Source organism: Paralichthys olivaceus, chromosome 2, assembly GCF_024713975.1.
Source record: "Paralichthys olivaceus isolate ysfri-2021 chromosome 2, ASM2471397v2, whole genome shotgun sequence".
NCBI lineage: Eukaryota > Metazoa > Chordata > Actinopteri > Pleuronectiformes > Paralichthyidae > Paralichthys > Paralichthys olivaceus.
The window spans coordinates 10,951,981-10,972,425 of NC_091094.1; the positions used below are offsets into that span (position 1 = coordinate 10,951,981).

At 40.4% G+C, this 20,445-nt stretch overlaps 2 protein-coding genes across 4 annotated transcripts in view; both read right to left on the minus strand.

The window, feature by feature from the left end:
• The window catches only part of kcnab2a (potassium voltage-gated channel subfamily A regulatory beta subunit 2a), a 74,612-nt gene extending 63,389 nt beyond the window's left edge, over window positions 1-11,223 (minus strand). For 2 of the 3 annotated variants that reach the window (XM_069535361.1, XM_020096684.2), the window contains exon 1: window positions 11,121-11,223. The gene's annotated coding sequence lies outside the window, so the exon portion shown is untranslated. Of the gene's footprint in view, window positions 1-4,130; window positions 4,276-11,120 lie in introns of those variants that run through there. The other variant, XM_020096686.2, reaches the window with a different exon arrangement.
• Window positions 11,224-12,196: 973 nt separating this feature from the next.
• park7 (parkinson protein 7) lies at window positions 12,197-18,206 on the minus strand. Its single transcript, XM_020096511.2, has 6 exons — window positions 17,806-18,206; window positions 16,951-17,052; window positions 15,795-15,854; window positions 15,023-15,092; window positions 13,273-13,359; window positions 12,197-12,516 (listed from the first exon to the last, which is right to left on the minus strand). Exons 1-6 carry the CDS (start codon window positions 17,890-17,892, stop codon window positions 12,356-12,358), a joined length of 567 nt encoding a protein of 188 aa, XP_019952070.1. The 5' UTR covers window positions 17,893-18,206; the 3' UTR covers window positions 12,197-12,355.
• Window positions 18,207-20,445: the final 2,239 nt, after the last annotated feature.

The following is a 20,445-nucleotide window of genomic DNA, read 5'->3' on the forward strand; positions in this document are numbered from 1 at the left end:
GCCTCCACTATGTCTTTTCAGACTAAAACATATGTTGTTAAAATGGAGGGACAACAGGAAAAACATAATGCTTCCAGCATCAGCTGTCACCAGTATAGAGGCATAACAACAACAAGCTTGTGGGTTGACATGTTTATTTTTTCATGCTGGGAGGGTTTTCTATGTTTTTTACAGCACCTTAACTGAATGAAATAAAAAAACTATGCTGAGAGTTTTCTGCCACGTTTTTGGTCACACATGATTCTCTGGCCTTTCCTCGTTTGTTTGACCAAGGGCTCAGCTTAACCATCAACACCACCAAAACTTATAATTTTTATGTGCGATTTTTAGCAGTTGTTGCTTTATTAATATGAATGTTACTCTACAAACAAAAAGTTGCATTCAAGCCAAAAAAGCTGTCTGTATGTAGCAAATTCTTGTTCATTTTGCTTCTGTCTGAGCCAAATCAGACATTTAAAACAAGACCGGAGCATTCAATGGTTGAGTCCCCATACAGAGGCTTTAGTTATAGTAGCTGCAGGTTCGGTTCTGACCCGGCTCTTTCTTGTTAATGATAAATTAAATTCTAAACAAAAATCTTAAAACAAGAGAGAATAAATTATACAGTATTACATTTTTGTGTAAGTTTTATGTTGCTTCAGAAAGGTTATTATTACTGACCTTCAGAAAGTTTTTAAGAGTATAACATGTAAACCACAATTGTTAACAAAATATATACACCACCATCAGCAGGGATTTATTCTGGATTAATTTTTTCATATTCATTTGTCCTGACACAACCTCTCTTTCACAAGCTCTCTCACTGGGGTTATTTTTCTTTGTGCCGTGATCTGCTGCATCGTAAGTATATACAACTGTATTGAATTGCTATTGAATTGCCATTTGTTGCGAAACACTCATATCCAGCTAAGTAGTCTCAAAAAACTATGAGGGAGTGGATTGACCAGATTTTAGAAATGTACTCAACATCCCCTTTCTCCGCCCCAGACCCACTAATCTGTGAGACTAGCACAGAAAAAAATGACAAAATCAGTGGCAGAAATGTTTATGAACATACAAACAGGAAGCTGATTGATTATTTCAAGTTATAACCAAGCTGTGGCTCCAACAATTTGTAAACTAGTCTTTCAAATGTACATATTCTGAAACCTTTGAGCCAGTTCAGGCTTTATCAAGACAGACATAAACCAGAAACTCCCATCTTCTCTTTTCATGAACAGAAATATATTTAGAAAAAAATGGGAACAGAGGAGGAGGAAAGCACACCTGCTAAACAAATGTGTGATAAATTCACAGATCTGGGTGACGTCCCCTTGGGAGCTCCAAAACAGGGCTAATGAAGGTAGACAGGCCACTGAATCTCAACTGCAGAATGATAACTGAGCTCTGTTTAGGAAACACCCCCAGTGGAGAGTTCAGCAGACCAAGCTGTAAAAACTGGGCTGAGACAGGACCCACATTAGTGAAAGGGACACATTTAATTACTTTAGTATATCAGCTGTATATACTGTCTGCACAATGATCTGCACATGACTGACTGACCTGAAAAGACTTGAAGTTTCCTTTTTTCCTTTAATAAGCTTGTCAAATCTTATTTGAAGTGAAACAATAAGTAATTCAAAGTGCCTTCATGATTTATATGTTCATTCTAGTAGAGTAACTTTACATGATGTAATGTTTTAAAATATGAATTACTCTTCTAATACTGTATGGTGCAGCAATTCTTTTTATCCTCTGTCTGAAATGCTCCATTTTAGCTCTTGGACGCCTCCAAAAAAGCCTAGTTAGTCACCTGACCCACTTGTTTGTGATTGGTCAACCACATGTAGAGAGTGTCGGAAATGTCACGCCTCTTACCCAGAGGCTTCGTGATCAGATGTACAACATGGGATGGGTACTGAAAAGTGGTATTAAATGGATCCTACAATATTATTTCAATCTCTCAAAACATCTAAAGTCCACCCCAAGCAGGAGGAGAGGAAATTACAAGTTTCCTGTCATTTGTTTACTGTTCATTGGTCATTGCTAAGTTATCAAGTTAATGTGTGAGCAGCCTGGAGCCCAAACTCAGAGTAAACAAAATAACACAAACATGGGTTAATGATGGCTAACATTAGCAGTGCTAGCTCAAGCAGCTTTCTTTCATATTTCACATTGCTAAGCCTTCAACTGAGTGGTTGTATGCCATTTAAATCTGACAAAGCCTACATACAACCTTATTTTTGTTTCAAAATCAAAACTGCCCCACTTTCCACCTTGCTTGTTTACAACATGCGGACTATAACGGATGGGAAAGTGCGGCTGTTGTCTGCCAGAGCTGCAGCCCTGGGCAGTGGCGGGTGGCTATATAACATCTGTTAACTGATATTGTACATTAATAAAATAATTGTAGTAGGTAGTTAGTTTTTGCTATTAGTATCAAGTAGCTTTACTAAGCCAGGGTGGCACCATTTAATAGTTGAATGACCACATGTTCTTTTCTTTGTATTTAAAAACGAGAGAAAGAGACTGTAGTTCAAGAAGTTAAAGGCTAAACATTGGCTCCATTAAAAAAAACAGGGCCATAAAGGACAATATCACAATACAATGGACAAAATGCAGACAATAGCAGTGTTTCCCCTACGTTAATAAAATTCAAAATTATAGCTGCCGCTGCTTCGAGATCAGGGCAGACGCACATTATGAATCCAGTATCCTTGAACTCTGTCATATCACCCTGCCACATGTCCTCCCTCCTCACTGACCTGCACTCACTTTACACATTAACAATAAACACCATCACTAATCAGAAGTTATTGGGATCTGGACTGCACTTGAAGTTTACTTTGTGTTTGTTTGATTCGCTCGAGAGAAAGAATGACATCTAATAAAAGGAAATTCCAGATTAATCAGCCTTTTCTGTTTTCACTGGATGTCACTAGATGTTTCTTTGGTGGGAATGTTTGAAGTGTTGTTGGTTGTATTGTTTGCTGGGTCTTGTCACTGCTTTTGCATTAAGTGGAAGATTAAAAAAAAAAAACATTATCTCATCATAAGCCTGTCAGTTGACAATACAAATTATAGGTTAGTTTTAACAGCAGCAGCAGGCTCACTGTTAGGATAGACAAGGACACATTTATTGCAGACATTTCAGAAAAATCAGAGCTTCTCTGCAATATACAAGTAGCAGCCTAGTGAAAGGACACACCAGCACTCGAATCTGCCTTTATCTGCTCTTTACAGAGCAACAGCTTACTGCACCAAACTGAACCCCTGCAACCTGCCTTTCTTGTGCTTTCCTCTTGGACTAGAGCCCATGGGCAGGCAAACACATACACTGTATGTGTGTGTGGACAGTCGCGCACACACACACACTCACGCACACAGAGATACTGGCCCAACAACAATCAGCCTAAGCATGAACACCCACACACAAACACATTTAAATGGCAAAGTAACACATTCGGTCAGGCACACATGACTGTCACAACCTCTCACAACACACATCTTAAGATTGGCAGTTGAAGCATCGCTGCAGGGAGTTGCTGGCTGTGGTACCTGCAACAGATGGAACTACTGCAGGCACCGCAGCAGCAGGGCAGGTGAGGTGAAAAAGAATAAAACCTCCTGTGTGAATGCGCATGTGTTTCCACGTGTATCTTTGCACAAGGTCTGGACCGTGTCTTTCACCGTGGTTATTTTGAGGTTCTTTATAAATCCTACAGCATATCCAAGTATCTGGCAAGCATTCAAAAGAACAGGGCATGCATTAAACATGACAGCTATTCAGACAGAGGAGAGTAACAGAGTAGAAACAGAAGAGCAAAATACATGCCAGTATAATAAGGTATGCAAAGACGGTTTTCAATGCAGCAGCTGCAGCAGCAGCACTATCAACCACACTGACAGCTCTGAGACCGTCAGGGAGATCTGGAGAGGTAGATATGCAACCTCGCTAGCATACTGTATGTATGACAATGTTCAATGCTGCGGCATAGAACAGCATTTGCTCCCCTGTAGGAACACACAAGCATAATCATCCCAACTCTCATTGAGTGAAGTGAGAAGAGAGGCAGGAAGAGAGAGTGGTGAGAGGAGAGAGGGAGAGATGTAGCCTCAGACCAAGTGATGATGCTCTTAAAAACACCCACCTCAGTCTGCTGCTGATTCCTGACGCAGTGAGCACAACCAGGGAGTAAATGCAGAGTACAGTAGCTCTGATGGAGGAGCAGCAGCAACCAAAATCCAAGAAATTGAGCAGGAAAAACCGAGAGAGGAGAGAGAGAGAGGTGTGGGATGATATGAGACTGGTGTATACGAGATCATGTGTGACCAAGACCTTATGCCTGAGTGAGATGAGCATGTATGTGGGACATGAGAAAGACAAAAATACAGACCGATAACTAAAAGTGACACAAGACAAACAGAACAGGAATGGGAACACGAGGGAAAGAAAGAAAGAGACCGACACGGAGAGAAGAGACAGAATAAATGTGTGAGCTTGGAGAGTCACTGAGCAGAGCAGATGGATTAAAGGAAATGCCCCTCCCTCTTCCCTCTACACACACGTAAACACACACCTCCCTTTGCACTGTCAGCATGCAAGAAAGCATGCATTCAGTGAATCAGAGTGAACTGTAAATGGTGAAAGAGAAGAAGGGCGGGCCAGAGTAGAGCAAGCAAAGAGCATTTGTGTTCATTTAAAAACCAATGACATGACAGTCCTTCCTCGTACTGAGAGGTCTGTGGTTTCCACTGAGAGTGGCTCAAAGTTACCGGCAGCATAGTGTTACCTCACGTAGTGATGTAGTGATGTCAATGCAAACACTGAGGAAAATCAACCACAAACCCCTGTGTAACTTTGATATGCAATGTATGTATTCTACCTTCCAAAAGATTTTCAGTATGTTGTACTCAGTGTGACGCAAACCCTAAAAAGGTCTGTGTCAAGGTCCAGGTTCGTTCATGACTCAGCACTCTCACATTCATGCAGAGGGCAGAGCTCTTCTTAACAATAATAATAATAATAATACCAATTGTTGGTGGGTCAAAAATATTGGCAGATATGAGCGTTTGTGCATTTATGTTGTTTAGATTTTATATAAAAAATACTTTATATAGTTATTTATGTTGAGGTTTATAGTTTAAAATTAAAATATCAAGCCTCAATTACATACAATAACAATGTACAATGTATTTACAGTACCTGCATCACCCATCAAATATCCATATCTGTCAGGCTCCAATAATAATAATAATAATAATAATGATGATGATGAAAAATCACTTGTTACATAATATGTAACGCCGGTGTTCCCCACAGGTTGAGTATTTACTTGCAGTGGGTGGTGTGGTATGTGACTGATTTAAAATAAAGACTCAGTTTAGATGGGGAAGGGTGTAACCCATGTTATTTTCTGCAGCTACAATCACACGCAGGTTATTGATAGATGTACACTATACCCAAACACCTTACATGCAGGCTTCTAATGTCATACAAAATGCCAATGTTCCCTAAACGCCTCACAGGCAGACACTGGGGATCTGTTGATGCTAACTAGAAGCTGCACAAAGAAAACCCTGAATTAATTACTGCTGCATACTCAACTCAGAGTTGTTTAGTGAAACAAGGTGTAAGATTTAACAAATCCATTCATCATCAGACCCAAAACGCCCTTTTATGGGGAAATTCCCTATTTACTGTCCTGAATAATATTTACATTTCAATGGAAATACGGAAGATATAAGATGTCAGTCATACTGTTAACCAACTGTTTATCCGCTAAAAAAAGTGCTGTAGTTTCTGTGATCTTGTCTTATTGTTGTCATTTACAAGTAATGCTAGCACAAAATCAGTCTGTTGTAAAGCAACTGCTCTCAAACAGCAGGAATGGAAGTTTCACTAATGTTATAAACAAGATATCATATCGACTAACTGTCAAAACTTATCTGACTAAACACCAAGATAACCGTTTGGTGCATAACCTGTGTGGTGCAGTATGTAGTCCTGAAAATGTGATGGTCTGATTGTTAGCTAACATTTTCAGCAAATTAAAAATGAATGAAAAAATGTTAACTGTCAGTTTTTGTATTCTCTATGTTATTTCTGATCCCTCAGTACTTTCACTTCAAACAAATAATCTTAGATGTGCTCTACCTCTGTAGTTACAGTTTGTTTTTAGTGTGATGCTCAGATCAGTTTCATCTAAATGTGTGTTAATGGATTTGCCTTACCCTGTGTGTATGTGTCTGTCTGTCTGTGTGTGTGTGTGTGTGTGTGTGTGTGTGTGTGTGTGTGTGTGTGTGTGTGTGTGTATGTGTGTGTGTGTATGTATGTGTGCGTGCGTGTTTCCCAGAGCCTGAAGGGACAGCTACAGCTTCACTGTTGCGCACCACTGTCCCTCGCCTTTCTTTCCAAGCTCAGTCACAGCATCTCCAACTTCTGGTTCCAGCCAGGCAGTAGCTCCACAGCTCGCTCCTCCAATCATGACAACTAAGCATGGCACCGTGTATGACAGACAGTCTGATGGGGCCATATCAAGAGATTGTCACCCACATCCAAACAATAACTATAACCTCCTAAGATCTAATAGCTAAGGGCACAGGAACACCCACACAAACTCCATTCAGGCTAAACAAAACTAAAACATTTAATATTGCCTTTTATGAAATTGTGTGATTCTACAAGTAGGAAAAAAAGGAGGAAAAATTACCATGAACTCTGCTCAAAATCCACTGTCCAAAGACACCCAGAAACACACTCGCAAACATGCCCTACCAAAATGACCCACCTTGAGACTCCACATTCATATTGAATAGAGTCAGGGTTGACTTTGTGCTGTGTAATGCAGTGAGCATGTAGTCTGAATGTGGACGGGAGTATTTGACCTTCTCAATAACAACTGGGCACTGTGGGCAGTTTAAGACTCAATCAGTCCATTAATATTGTGAAGTATTGTTTGAGGCCCCAAAAACAATGTACAGCAACCATTCTTTCTTTCTCTACACATGACTGTGCCAGTGCAAGGTCACTGGGTGCGTAGAAAGACAATAAACACTAATTAAAAACGGCCACACACAACCTGTAGGACAGATATTTTGGCAGATTAAAGCATTTTTAATGGACTATATATAGTCTGATCCTTAATTGTAACTCGCTGTGTTCTAGGTACAACTGCATTATTAACTGAAACCAGCTGTATGATAACCACACTGACAGCAAGCATCAAAGTGCCTCAGAAAGAAGATCGAACCCTCTTGAAGAAAACTGTCCTTATTTGACTCTATTTCACTTAACAGGTGCACCAAGTGTGTTGCAGACTGAAAAAGCTTATGAAACTGTATTTGGTTCTTTAAAGGGATGAAGATAGGATGTTTAAATCTTTGATTCCACAATACTTCAACAGTGGCAATCCCTGTGTCCAACAGGACTTTACATAAGAATAAGGAGTACCCAGCCAGGGGTCGTGGGTGTCCAGAGTTTTGTGGCTGCAATTCTGTATATAAATATATGAAGTATAGTGTGTAATGATCAACACAAGTAAATGCATTTCTTTACTGATGGAGAGAAACACCATTATAGCGATGGCACACAGTATAGTACATTGTCAACAACAGGTACAATATTACATGTGACAAATAAGTGAGGAAGTGGCTGTGACTGTGCAAACCAGTTTTCAGTTTTTTTACACAGCTAGTATGCTACCAATCTTAGCTTGCTTGCGAATTAGTTTGTATGCTTATTCACCATTGTACACAGTGCATATAGTCTGTCCAAAATCCACCATCCTTGTTTTTTTTATTTTGTCAGCATACTCTAAGAAAATTGGGAAACGTTCCACCAACACACTTGAGATCAGGGACATTCCATTAGAAATGAATGGTAGATTTGCATTCCTAAACAGAGCTATTTGGAGATGAGGCATTAGGATTCCTGAGCACTTTAACCCGCATGTGTAAAAACAGGCCTTTTCCTGACTGATGAGAACAAGTATCATTAGACTGTTTATTTTTATCTACACATGAATAAGGGGAAAGTAAATGGACAATAGAATAGAGGTGGCTTCCAAATTATTATCACTCTACATAAGAACACTTAACACAACAGTTTACATGCAGTCAGTTATTCTTTAAACCCCATAATGAGTTGACTCTCAAGTCCTATGAGTATTGCTGAGTAGAGGACCATTAGGCTTTTAGTACTACAGCCTGCATGGTCTCACTGGAATCACTACAGAGAACAGAGCAAATGACAGGCAATCAGTACACAAAATTACAGGCACTGAGGAATTAGTCTGCAACTTCCTGTACAACACAGGTGGACACACAATTGTAAATCAGCTCCTGACTTGATAGATGAGTGTAAAGACACAGTATTGATAAATGTCTCCAATTGACACAGGAGTTGATGATGATGTCAAACTAATGTTAAAGGTTTGGACTTCAAGCTTCAAACACGGTCAGATAATCTAAAGCCATAGCTTAAACTAGGATCAGAAATCGGAGTTCATACCTGACAGTGATTATGCCATTGAAATATAATTTTTAGGCATTAAAACAAGTGCTTTGCAATACTCTATAGTGACAAAAATCCCCCTAGAATGCAAACATAAAACATTTATATGACAAACAGGTGAAGGTAGCAAGTTATCCTTCCAAGCTAACACATACTACACTAATGACGACCCACACTGTACCTAGATATCAAACAAAGCTTATTGCATAAAGTTGCTGCAAGCTGTAAATGTATCATCTCTGTGCAGAAAGCAGAAGATGACCAATCAGCTGCCTCCTTCTCATTCAGACTCACAATTGGTCTGCAGCTACCTGTACCCATCAGACATCTTCACCAAGTGGACAGGACGACTTGACAGTAGTGGAACAATTTTTATCCCAGAGCATGAAAGTGAAGAGTACTCACTCTGCAGATACTTCTGAGGACCGCAATGTCCAGAATGATAAGAATAACTCAATCTATGCAATTACATAAAAACAAAAACATAAATTAATATGGTTCTTTATACTTCTGTAGATGTCCATTAAAGCATTTTCTGGCAAACAGATTAATTAATTGGGGAAAATAGTTGGTAAAACCAAAAATTCCTATCAATCATCTGGATACAAGTGAATATGTAGAGAAAATGCATCTTTCAAACTTTTACATCCACATTTCATTTAATTTGATTTAAAACAATTTACTGGAAAGTTAAGAATAGAATTCACTGACCTACAGCCAAAATTTAAATTCCACATTAGGTTAAGTGGCTAAGATCGAAAAAATCTATTCACTCATTGCTGATGACACAGAAAAAAATGTTTGTTTGACAAAATCCCATTGGCTTTCAAGCTGTCTGTTACCTCATGAAATTTATCTGCTGAAGCAACTCAGGCACAAAAATTCCACGTGCATTGTCTGCAGGCCAACATGTGTATTTGGGATCTAATCAGGAGATGCAAAGTGCAGCACTCTAATTGCATCATTAGCTAAACCAATGACTCAGTCACAGTGACTTCAGTCTTACCCTCCCCCCACCACTCCCTCTTCTGCCCCATCCAGAAATAGGGAGTCAAGCCTCCAGCTCTTTACTGTACAGCTGCTCAAGCAGAATAATTCTAACATGTTATGTGCAACAGCGCAAAATGTTAACGTTCCAGAAATATCCGAGTGAAAAACATAGCATTAATGAGACTGCTATACAACTGTCATCGAGACACATATTTCCAACGCTGCTGTTTGTCCTACCAGGGAACAATTTGCGCTTCATTTTGGAACATGTTTATAAAGCATATTAGCTCAGGCACACAATGCAGTGATGTTGCTTCAAGGTGACAGGCACTGCCCTATCTAAAATGTTGCAGGCTGTCATAGGACAAACAACAAGCCTGAACCTTTATAGTGCAACCTGAAGTAAGAGTCATACACAAGTGCATGCTGATGATTTAGATTTTTGACTTTATGTGATTTTAGCAGTGAACAATACCCTCTTGGTGCACTGTAATAGCAGCCTCATTCTTTTTTTGACTCACTTTAGTGTTGTTGAAGAATGGTGGGTGGAAAAAAAACACTTAAGTTGCCCTCCTACAGATTTTGAGTAAGGCCCCCTGACTTGCTGTGGTTCTGCTTGTTTTGCAAAGAGTGACTAAGAGGCAGCTTCCTCCCAATTGCAAATACGGGGCCTATATGCCAGAATGAAAAAAAAAAAACCTAACACCCCTGGTTCTTCCTGTTGTATGTGCTCAAGCAAAGAAATGATGAGCAAACATCTTGACAGGCCTGGTGTTGTGGAGGATATGTCTCCGGTGAAGACAACTCGTGTTGCAGCATGCTGCCCCGGGCAGACAGGCTCCGTTCAGGTACATTTAATACATTTATTATTATTATACATCTATTATTAATAAGTCATTCTACTGACAGCTAGGATCGGTATCAACGTGACCTTAATCTCGCTATTATGACATCCCCTGGATTCATGTTTATCTTGAATCACGCTAAAATAGATTTTCCTTCTGTTATGATGATTTCACTTCATGTGTTTGACAGGGCTTTTTCTCTGCAGGGGGAATGAACCTGGCCTCTGCCGCACTGTGTTAGCTACAGTCAGTGAATGCAGCACAATCTGACTGCGGCTGCTGAGGATGGAGAGCCTACGGGACATGACATCTCCATGTCGGCTCACATCTGCACGTCGATCCCTCAGTGATGAAGCTGCGGATTTCTGTCTGTGCTGGACGCATCCGGTGCACGAGCGTCCGCGTCGGGCTACAGCTCTCAACTCTGCCCGGTCAATTTGAGACGCTGGTGTCGGTCCATTTTAGCCCGTGAGTGGCAGGGAACTTCGGGCTCACCACGCCGCACAGTTAGCAGACTAACCACGGCGTTGACAAAGAAACAGAAGCGACTCTCACACGCCTCCTCTGTCCCTGCTGTGGTGTTAAAGTGTGTGTCCCTGCTGCTGTTATGAACATAGCTTGTCAATTTCGATCCCCGTCTGTAGCTAGTTACCGTGATTAACGCTGCGTTTACCGCGTTGCTAGCATGAAACAGCGGCCGTGACAGCATCCCACCGACGTCAAACCCTTTCTTAATGAACACCATCGCTATGAAAAGCGTGCCTTCACTCACACAACACTTCATCTCTTACCTTTAGTCGGATTCCGTCTCTTCCTCTGACTGAGGAGCTTCTGTTGCTCTGACACCACCACCACGCGCTGCATCACAGCCCCGCCCCTCCCCAGCCAGGCGCGAGCCGCGATTGGTCGACATGAATATAGCCGCAGCCAGGCCGAGGCCTCTCATTGGTCAGTGTCGCCTGCCAATCTATTTGGATTCCGCTTCCCGCGTTTAGCAGCAGCAGTCATTAGACAGTAGAGTGAGACAAACAGATTCAGAAGGTTTGAATCAAATATACTTTATTGTCCCCATGGGGACATTCCTATTGTCCAACAATCCCTTAGATTCAATCAATCAGCACCAGATCACACACTCCCAGAGATCAGTCCCTTAAAAACACCTGATTCTTTTTTATCAAGATCCATGAATGATTTTTGCAATATAACAAAAAATAACTTTATAAAATAACAGTTTCTTTTCCTGCTCGTGCAGTGCAGGTGTATATAATGTACATAATTACATACTGTATTTTTTTATTTAATTATTTTTGTATATATATTTATTATCTTGTCAATGTAATTCTGACCGGCCTGCTGCTGTAACAACTGAATTTCCCTGGTGTGTGGATCAGTAAAGTTTGATCTTATCTAAAGGTGTATGGTGAGTGAAGTCATAAAGCAGTCACAATTATTCAGTAGAGAAGCTACAATCAAACAAAATACATTTCAGATTTTGAAAGCATGTCCATTCATTGTTACCGCTGCCAAAGCGTATAGTTTGGAGGCAAGATTACACAAAACAAGAAATTGGAAACATGTGGTATGGGTCAGGATAGACCCATCGAATTTTGGTGCAGATCTGGATCAGGGATCAAGGATTTTTTAAATAAATTTTCTTTATAATAAATAGTTTTTTTTCTGTATTTTCACTTATTTCCCAGGGAATAATTCATTGATCTTGATGGAAAAAAAAATCTGACACATTTAGGGCTTTAATGTGATTTGGCAGAGGCATGCGATCTACTGAGTTCCATTATAGTTTATACTGTGTTTCAGTGTTGAACTACACAAGGATTCATTTCATTGCAGACTAAGAAAGACAATAATGTTTCAGAGCAGAAACACCTTTATTCTCTGGGCAGAGTGATTTGTGATGAGTGACTTTGAGTCTTGCACCATGCTACACAGGATCTGCCTTCTCAGTAGTGGCACACTTGTGCAGCAGGAAGCGCTACTTGCAGGATGTAAAATGAACACACGGCTACATTCAGTCCTTCAAAATAAGAGGAGCCTTGACTTGAGCTGCCACCTCAGCCCCCAGAAGTTCCTCTACAATTGTCAGTGCGCACTCAAAACTGGTGCCTGGCCCGCGGCTGGTGATGTAGTGGCCATCTTTCTGCACACGAGCCTCCGAGTATTTATAGTGATCTAAGAAAAAGAAAAATGCAAAGAGCAATACCATAAGGATAATCACAATATGAGAGCTTGAAGCCACAAGCTGAAAACCAAACAAGCCTTTACTCACAGATAACCTACCACTATTCCAGTTGACCCAGTTCTAGTATATTCTGTCAAATTCCTGCATCCTCTCTTACCTGAGTGGTGCCTCTCCCCTACTGCATAGTGACATGATTAGTCTATAGCCAGGAAAAGGCCAGTACAGCACCATCTGCTGCCCTATACCTCTAATTACAATTCCTTTGGTTCTTCTGAGGTACAGAAAGACACTTTAAAGCAACTAGCTATAAATTGACTGTATATTAAGATGGACGAAATGACAGGTCCCCAAAAGTGAAGCCAAAGCATCTCGATCTGACTGCAGTATAGGTCATAAATCCCGCCTCCTTCATGATAGTGGATGGGACATGTACTAAAACTAAAGTCAAAGTACAAATTATGGTTTCTGTCAATTATCTCATTGAAGTTTGTTCAAATGCTTATCTTTAACATCATGATTGACAGCTGAGACCTACTCCAGATTGGTCTTAGGGACCTCGATACTGCTGCTCCACGATCACTGTTGTGCAGACTCTGGCTCCAAATGCGAAAAATGGTGGCATTTGTAATCAGGATATTTTAGCTTATTTTCTGGATAATGGGAGGAAGTGAAAATGTTTCGTCCATCTTTTTATACAGTCTATGATTTTAAAAACATTACTCATTGTATTGAGTTGTTTTTTTTACCTCCAGTCATCATTTTCTCCTTCATGGCAGGATGTGTGGTGACTGTCCTGCCGTAGCCAATGCCATGTGCCAGAAGAGCAGTGGGACCTGTAGAAGGGCAAAGCTTTTTCAGGTTCATTTACTTCAGAACATGTTCATTTGCTTATGTCAGTCCAGTTTTTCATCTCAGTGCAGTTTAAAAATGGTTGCGGGAGTCAAGGGTAAAATAGTGTGTCCTCAAATCCTTCTCTTCAAGCTACACACTAAATATAAAATAATATTCAGCCAGAGACAATCTAAATACAGAAAACGCAGAAGGGATTGCAGTTGGCAATATAAATGAAGGACTTAAGTGCAAAATATTTGATGACAACGTTATGTCCTAAATGTGTCCTCAACTGTACCATTGTTTCTAAGAATACACACATGCAGTATACAGTTTCAGCCTCTCCCTGAAGACTCTGCACCACATTGAAAAGAGAGGGGGGGGGGAGAGGCAGAAGACATTACTGCTGCATTAACTTTGGTAGCGTCCTAGCACTGCAGTGAGCTCGTACAAAAACTGTTAATAAATAGAAAGTTATTGATTATGCTACTTGGCTGTCTTCCCATGCAGTCTAAAGATTACACTTTCCCCTGGCAGAACAGCAGACTGCCAGTTAAAGCCAAGCTACTCCTGTTACAAACAGTCCCCACCCAAAGGACGCCACTCAGAGAGAGAGAGAGAGAGAGACCTTCTGAGAACCAGAGACAGACAGCAAGGCTGACGGGGAGAGAAGGGTGATGACCATCTTTCAATCCTCTGATAGGAAAACCATGTATCTATTTCTTTATGGACACAAACCTTACATGCATCTACAAATAGCACATCAAAAAGAGAAGCAAACAATAGGTAATCCGATTTTTTTCTTCACACCTGTTATTTGCTTGCTTTTCAATCAAGTCATTTATGAACAGACCTTTTCCACATGTCAGGATAATTTTCATGGCAAAATAATAAGTCTTGCAATCGGCCCTCATACTGGCAGTTTCATTAAACTATATATTCCTGGGAGGATTTCAGTCATTTTCTAGGACATCCTTCAATCCACTTTGCTGCACTGGTTCCCTGTCCTATTCAAAATGTCCTTCCAGTGTCCTTTCCTCTACATACAGGGGCCGTCAAATGAAATGTCAGTGCTTATGGGGGTCACTCGGGGACAGTTATTAATCAAACCCTTTAATTTCAAACGGCAAAAGAGGGAGAGGGTCACAAAAGACCACTGGTTAATAGAGCGTGTTTTTTTTATTAACCTTGAGCATTTATCACAATCTGGTAAAGGTGAGTGGTAAACATGTTTAGGGGCTCATTCTTTTACATCCAGGAAATCCCCCATATTCAGAACCGTGTTCATATAAAACTGTACCTTTTCCCCTGTCGAGATCTTAACTCCTTAAATCCAATTTACTAACACAACTGATTATGACTCATATAAAAATTACGCCCCCTACTATCCATTTACACTCAAACGCAGTGCATGCGTCCTGCTGGTAACTGCTGTTTGCTGCCGATGTTAAAAAATGCTGGGAAAATTCCATAATGTAATTTAAATGTATACATGTCTATATAATACAAAGGTTGGAATACATCACATGTCATGATTCCATTACTGCTTATTGCTAGTATGACCTTATTCAGACGGTCAAACTTGGTGTTAACCCAGTGAAAAGCTTCTCTACAAGAGGCTGGCCCCGTGTAATTCTGATTTTAGTTTGTTTTCACAAACTGTACCTGCACAGATGGCTGCGATCAGACCTTTCCTGCCGTCTTGTTCCTGCAGCACCTCCTTCACAGCAGGAGACTGAAAGAGAGCATGGAAACCAGACCCACTGTGACGCGTTTGTGATTGCACAGTGTGTATGCTGACTGCACTATAATCCTAAAAACCAAACTGACAATGTTTTGAACACATTGAAAAATAACCCATCACAGTTTCAAAACAGCCACATATATCTCATAATATTACATCTAAACTAAACCTGGACATGTCCTATCGATCGGATGAGTCTGATTAAAAGATTTACTTTGGATAAACATTTTAGAACATTTAGAGTTCCCCATGCTTCCTAAGCAGCACAGAGGGGTAGAATATAATAGCGAAAAAGTGCACTAAGTACCACCAATGGCAGCAAGAAACAATACATTCATAAATATGAATATTATATGAGACAGTTTCTATACTCATTAATCTTGTTCAGGGTCACATAGAGCTGTACTCAGCATGCAGAGGCAATTATTTATTATCAATATTTAATGCAGAGAAAAATAGCTTAAAAGTCTTGCTTCATCAAATAAAGAGTCCAAAACAAACAAGTAATAAAGAGAGAGAGAGAGAGAGTGTATCCGCGCCGACTGCCGATTATTATTCTGTTGGTCAACTAATCGATTGATTATCAAATCATTGCAGCAATTTTCACAATTGAGAATTTGAGACAAAACTTGACAATATGAGAACCATGGATTGTGTTTATGTGGTTTATGAGTCTTTTTGTGTGTTTTTTACCTCTGCCAGATTCTTTGCCCCTGGCATTCCTCCTGGCAGATACACCACATCATAAGGGCCCTGGGAAACAGATGAGGTTAAACATTACAGAACAATAGCCAGGATCTATTGAACTCACGGTTAATCAAACTCAAAGGTTCAGTGTGTAGAATTTAGTGACATCTAGTGGTGAAGTTGTTGTTGAAGCTGAATACCCCTCACCTCACCCTCCCCTTCCAAACATGACAGAGAACCTGCGGTAGACTTTAGTTGTCATAAACCTAAAAGGTGTTTAGTTTGCCCAGTTTGGAAAACTATAAAAAACATGGTCGCAACCGTAGAGAGAACCCTCTCCTGATGTAAATATATACTTTGTAATATTAAGCCTGGAAACATGTAATGACGGTGATGAAACAAAGCATTGTGTGCAGATTATATCTTTTTGTTTATTTTTGCAGTGAAAAGTAACACCTGCTACATATAAACATCCATGGTGAGCTATCATTTGAAATTAGATGCCCAACATTTTATTTCACGAAGTTACAAAACTTCAGTAATTGTGGCACGTGCACAAGTACTTAGTAACCCGAATTTAGGAAACACATGGGTGGATATCACAGCTTGGCTTCCTGTAGCCAGTTAAGAGTCTTTCTATTCTTGTGATATGAATTTTTACCCACTCGTCCGGTAAATCATTTCAAGCTCTGAGATATTTTTAGATTGTCGTGCAAATACAGCATCTTCAGCATCAACACCCACGCATGTTCCATAATGTTCAGATCATGGAACTGTGTGGGGTTTCCAAAAGCTTCAGATTGTGTTTCTTGAAGTTTCTTTCTTGGGGTTTCTTCTCTTCTTTGAATAGTGGTCCTTACAGTTTCTCTTGACTGACTGTGTAATATGTGCATCCAGAATTTGGTGATATTTCAGCTCTTCTTTCTCAGAGTTATATTTCCTGTACTCCTGACTGCCACACAACCCCAAAGCAGTATATTCCCTCTCGTATCTATGGGAGTTGGCAAAGAGAGGTTGTTACTAAATCCGGGATTGATTTGGAGATATAGGCCCATCATTAGTGTCCATTTGCAGCAGTGGTTGTTTTATTTCAACATATTAAATCAAATTTGACCTGGTCTTCATGAATTTGTGCAGATGCTGTCTAGATACTGTGTATAACCTGTTTGCTGGCCTCTTCCAGGCTGGCGTCAGGACAGATGACCACGTTTCTGCTGCACTGAACTGGATCTTTGCCGGTCAGTCCCGCAACTGTGACTGAAATCTACACGTTTACACACACACACACACACACACACACACACACACACACACACACACACAATATCAGTGAATACTCAGATCATGGTATCTTCAGGAGGGAGTTGTACATGTGACATAAACACAGGCTACTGGACTTGCTTGTGTCTCTTGAAGACACCTCTCATCAAGATGAACCGAGAACATCTTCCAGAGACACAATCATGTCCAGTTGCCTTTACACACATGTTCAACTCCTGCACACACACACACACACACACACACACACACACACACACACACACACACACACACACACACACACACACACACACACACGTCAGAATAAGACATGGCATCCTGGCTGACTGTGACTTTATTTTGAAAGGTATCAAATGGCGGAGAGCTGGAGGACGTTGGACTTTGACATTTAACTTGGTCTCATGTGAGATTGTGAGAGTGTCACAGTTTAACACTCGGCTCATTAAAGTCCAGTTCAACCTGTGACTGGTCAGTGAGTAACTACAAGCTAGTCCAGCAGTTAGCTGACTGATCAATGTTAGTATTATCTTGTATTTAATACCAGCTACATGTTAATAATCATCACTCAGACGTTACCACCAGTGAGACATTACAATCATATAAATCATTATACGTGTTGTGACCTGACTGGCTAAGGGGGGAGGCTAATTTTAAACTGAAGCTAGCAGGCTAAGTTGTGTGTCACCACCATTAGCCAGCTAGCTGCTAACACACAGAGCACGTCACACAGACAGACCCCAGCTCTCCGCATGATGTCCACAGGAATGACGGTCTCCATCTCCTCTGCACCTGCAGACAGGATCACTAACGCCTTCTTACTCATGGTGGAGCTGAGCTGGGACACTGATGCACAGAGACACGATCACTTCCTGCAGCAGGAACTGAAACTGACCCAGTCTGCTGTGAGACAAGGGCTGGGTTGCCAGGTTAGCTCCTCTATCCCCCTTTTCACAGAGGCAGCTCCATCCCACCAACCACAGAACTTGCTGCACAGTGTCAACACTAAACTAATCAAAGGTTAGCTCGTGAACTAAAGAGACACTGAGAGCTAATACAGAGAAACTACTCTTTATGTCCTCTGCAGTGAGAAAGAGTAAATGAAATGTTTTGCAAATACAGCAGATTTCTTTTTTTGTGGATCTGCACCAAACTGCACATACTCACAAATATCAGTCCCCCTGAACATTTTGAATTCTTTTTCATCAAGATTTATGAATTCAACGAAAATATTGCAATGTTTATGAAAGTGAAAGCTCTGCGGATCTGCGCTAAAATATATTGGGGACTTTCCAGACCCATACCACATCCTTTCACCAAGTTTATGGTAATTTGTCTTGTAGATTTTTTTTTGCAAATCCTTTCTTCGTTTATTGAAAATAAATACATTTGAAATATTTATAAAATTTATATACAACTGCAATAGTATGACTTTTGACTTCTGAACTCTGCCCCCAGACTCACAGACACTGCTCTCAGACACAAACAAACACAGTAAATATTTTTAGAAGATGTTTTGCAGGACAGTGTGCCTTGGATTCTTTCATGAAACACAATTTACAATGTTTTGAATGCCGTAAGCAAGGGGCACTCGAAGTAGATGTTGTAACTTATGCAGTCAAAACTGTGTATTTGCACAATAACTGAGTGAAGTATATTATCTAGCAGTATCAGTGCAGATAGTAGTATCCAGTCCAGAAAGTGAATTAATTCTGGTGCTATTAAACATACACTTATAATGTAAGAGACATAAACGTGAAGATTATGATCCCTATAACAGGCAGTACAGGCTTCATTCCAGCAGGTGGTAGCATTAACTCAAGATTCAAAAAAGAAAGTTTCTCCTCCATCAGTGTTTTCACCTCAGTCTTAAATCCACAGACAATAACAAATTAGTGTTATTTTCCCTGTAAATCCATGAGCCCTGTTAGTTAATCGCACTGTAATTGTCAGAGTGATTCAGGGTTAACTCAGTCAGATTCTGAATGTGCTTTTTAAAAACAACACCAAGCAGGAGGTCACCACGTTACAGGGCCTGTTTCTGCAGGTTCACAGAGTTCTCCAGAATCTGTCTGAGAACTTCTGCCGCAAACTCTCCACAAAGTTAGTGAATCAAATCCCAGGCTTAATGTCTGGGGCTTTACTGTTGCACGCACCTATCCTAGTTAATGTGCCTCTGTACATTCTGCTGCTGAGATCCCACTTTCATATTTGTGCGTCGAGCTCGAGCTCAGTGAAATGGCAGATTAGACAAAAGCGTAGGGGGTGCTGGCAGCAGGTTGTTTGTTGCGTGCCTGTGAGTGAATCCAAGAGCCAGTGGTGATTACCAACATATGCAGCTGGGGATCAACTGAACCAGACCCGCGGTGGCACTCATTTCCATACATTAATTCACTTATATACGTTTGCTAATTCCTTCCAGTAGGCCTATGTGATCATCAAGTGCACGATCACACTGAGCAAATCTTTCAAAATGACTCGTGACACAGGAGTAAAGAACGACGATGAATGTCTGAGACACAGAGAACAAACACATGAAACATCAAATCTGACTGTTTGCTTCATCTTCTCCTGTAAGTTTTTATTCTTTTATAAAACGCAATAAACTAAAACAACTTCCTGGAAGATAATAAAACATTGAAGTAGAAGGGTGGTGATTTCAACTTTTTTAATTGCCAACAAATCCCTATAAACTATCAATAGATTGAACCTAGTAGGAAGCACTGTGTGGCTGGACAAACCATGACCTTGATTCCCCTTTTTTCTTGCCATAGACCTCCACTAATATGAGCCTCACGATTGTACAGGTTTCCTTCTTTATGACAATCAAGTGTAGTTTATTTTGCCTCTCATACACACTCTGCTGCATGCCGCTTCTCTAGAACACACTAATCCACGACTAAAACAAGCCGTTTTAGGAAATTGCTTGATATTCTTTAAATTAATCAATGAATTTTTTGTGACCAATGTTATCTGTAATCAGTTGTAATCAATGAACTTGTGGCTGAGAAATGCAGACAGGATATGGAGGTTGGAAAATATTGAAACTTATGATAAGGTTTGGTTGTGGATCTGGTTGTGGAACTGTATTCTTATCTCTAAAACCACTCAGAATGATCTTCACCCATAGTTTTTAAGGAAAATACTTTTATTGGCAACAAATGATGTGTGTGTAAGTGTACGTTGTACTTAGTGTGGGTGCTCATCTTGTGGATTTCTGTTTGCATTATTATTTCTCTCTTGCTCCATGTTTCCTCCATGACCAGGCCCTGCTCTGCTTTATCTGGCCGTTCACAGAGGTCTGCTGGAAAACCTGAAGGCTTTCTGAAACCAAACCTTCTGGGGGGGCGACTAGAATACAGAAACATTTTTTTAAGAC

Coding starts and splice junctions, on each gene's coding strand:
- park7 (XM_020096511.2), bottom strand. CDS start 17,892: ATGAGTAAGAAGGCGTTAGTGATCCTGTCTGCAGGTGCAGAGGAGATG. Junction 17,053..17,805: donor ACATCATGCGGAGAGCTGGG/GTCTGTCTGTGT, acceptor GTAAACGTGTAG/ATTTCAGTCACAGTTGCGGG. Junction 13,360..15,022: donor GATCGCAGCCATCTGTGCAG/GTACAGTTTGTG, acceptor GCCCTTCTACAG/GTCCCACTGCTCTTCTGGCA.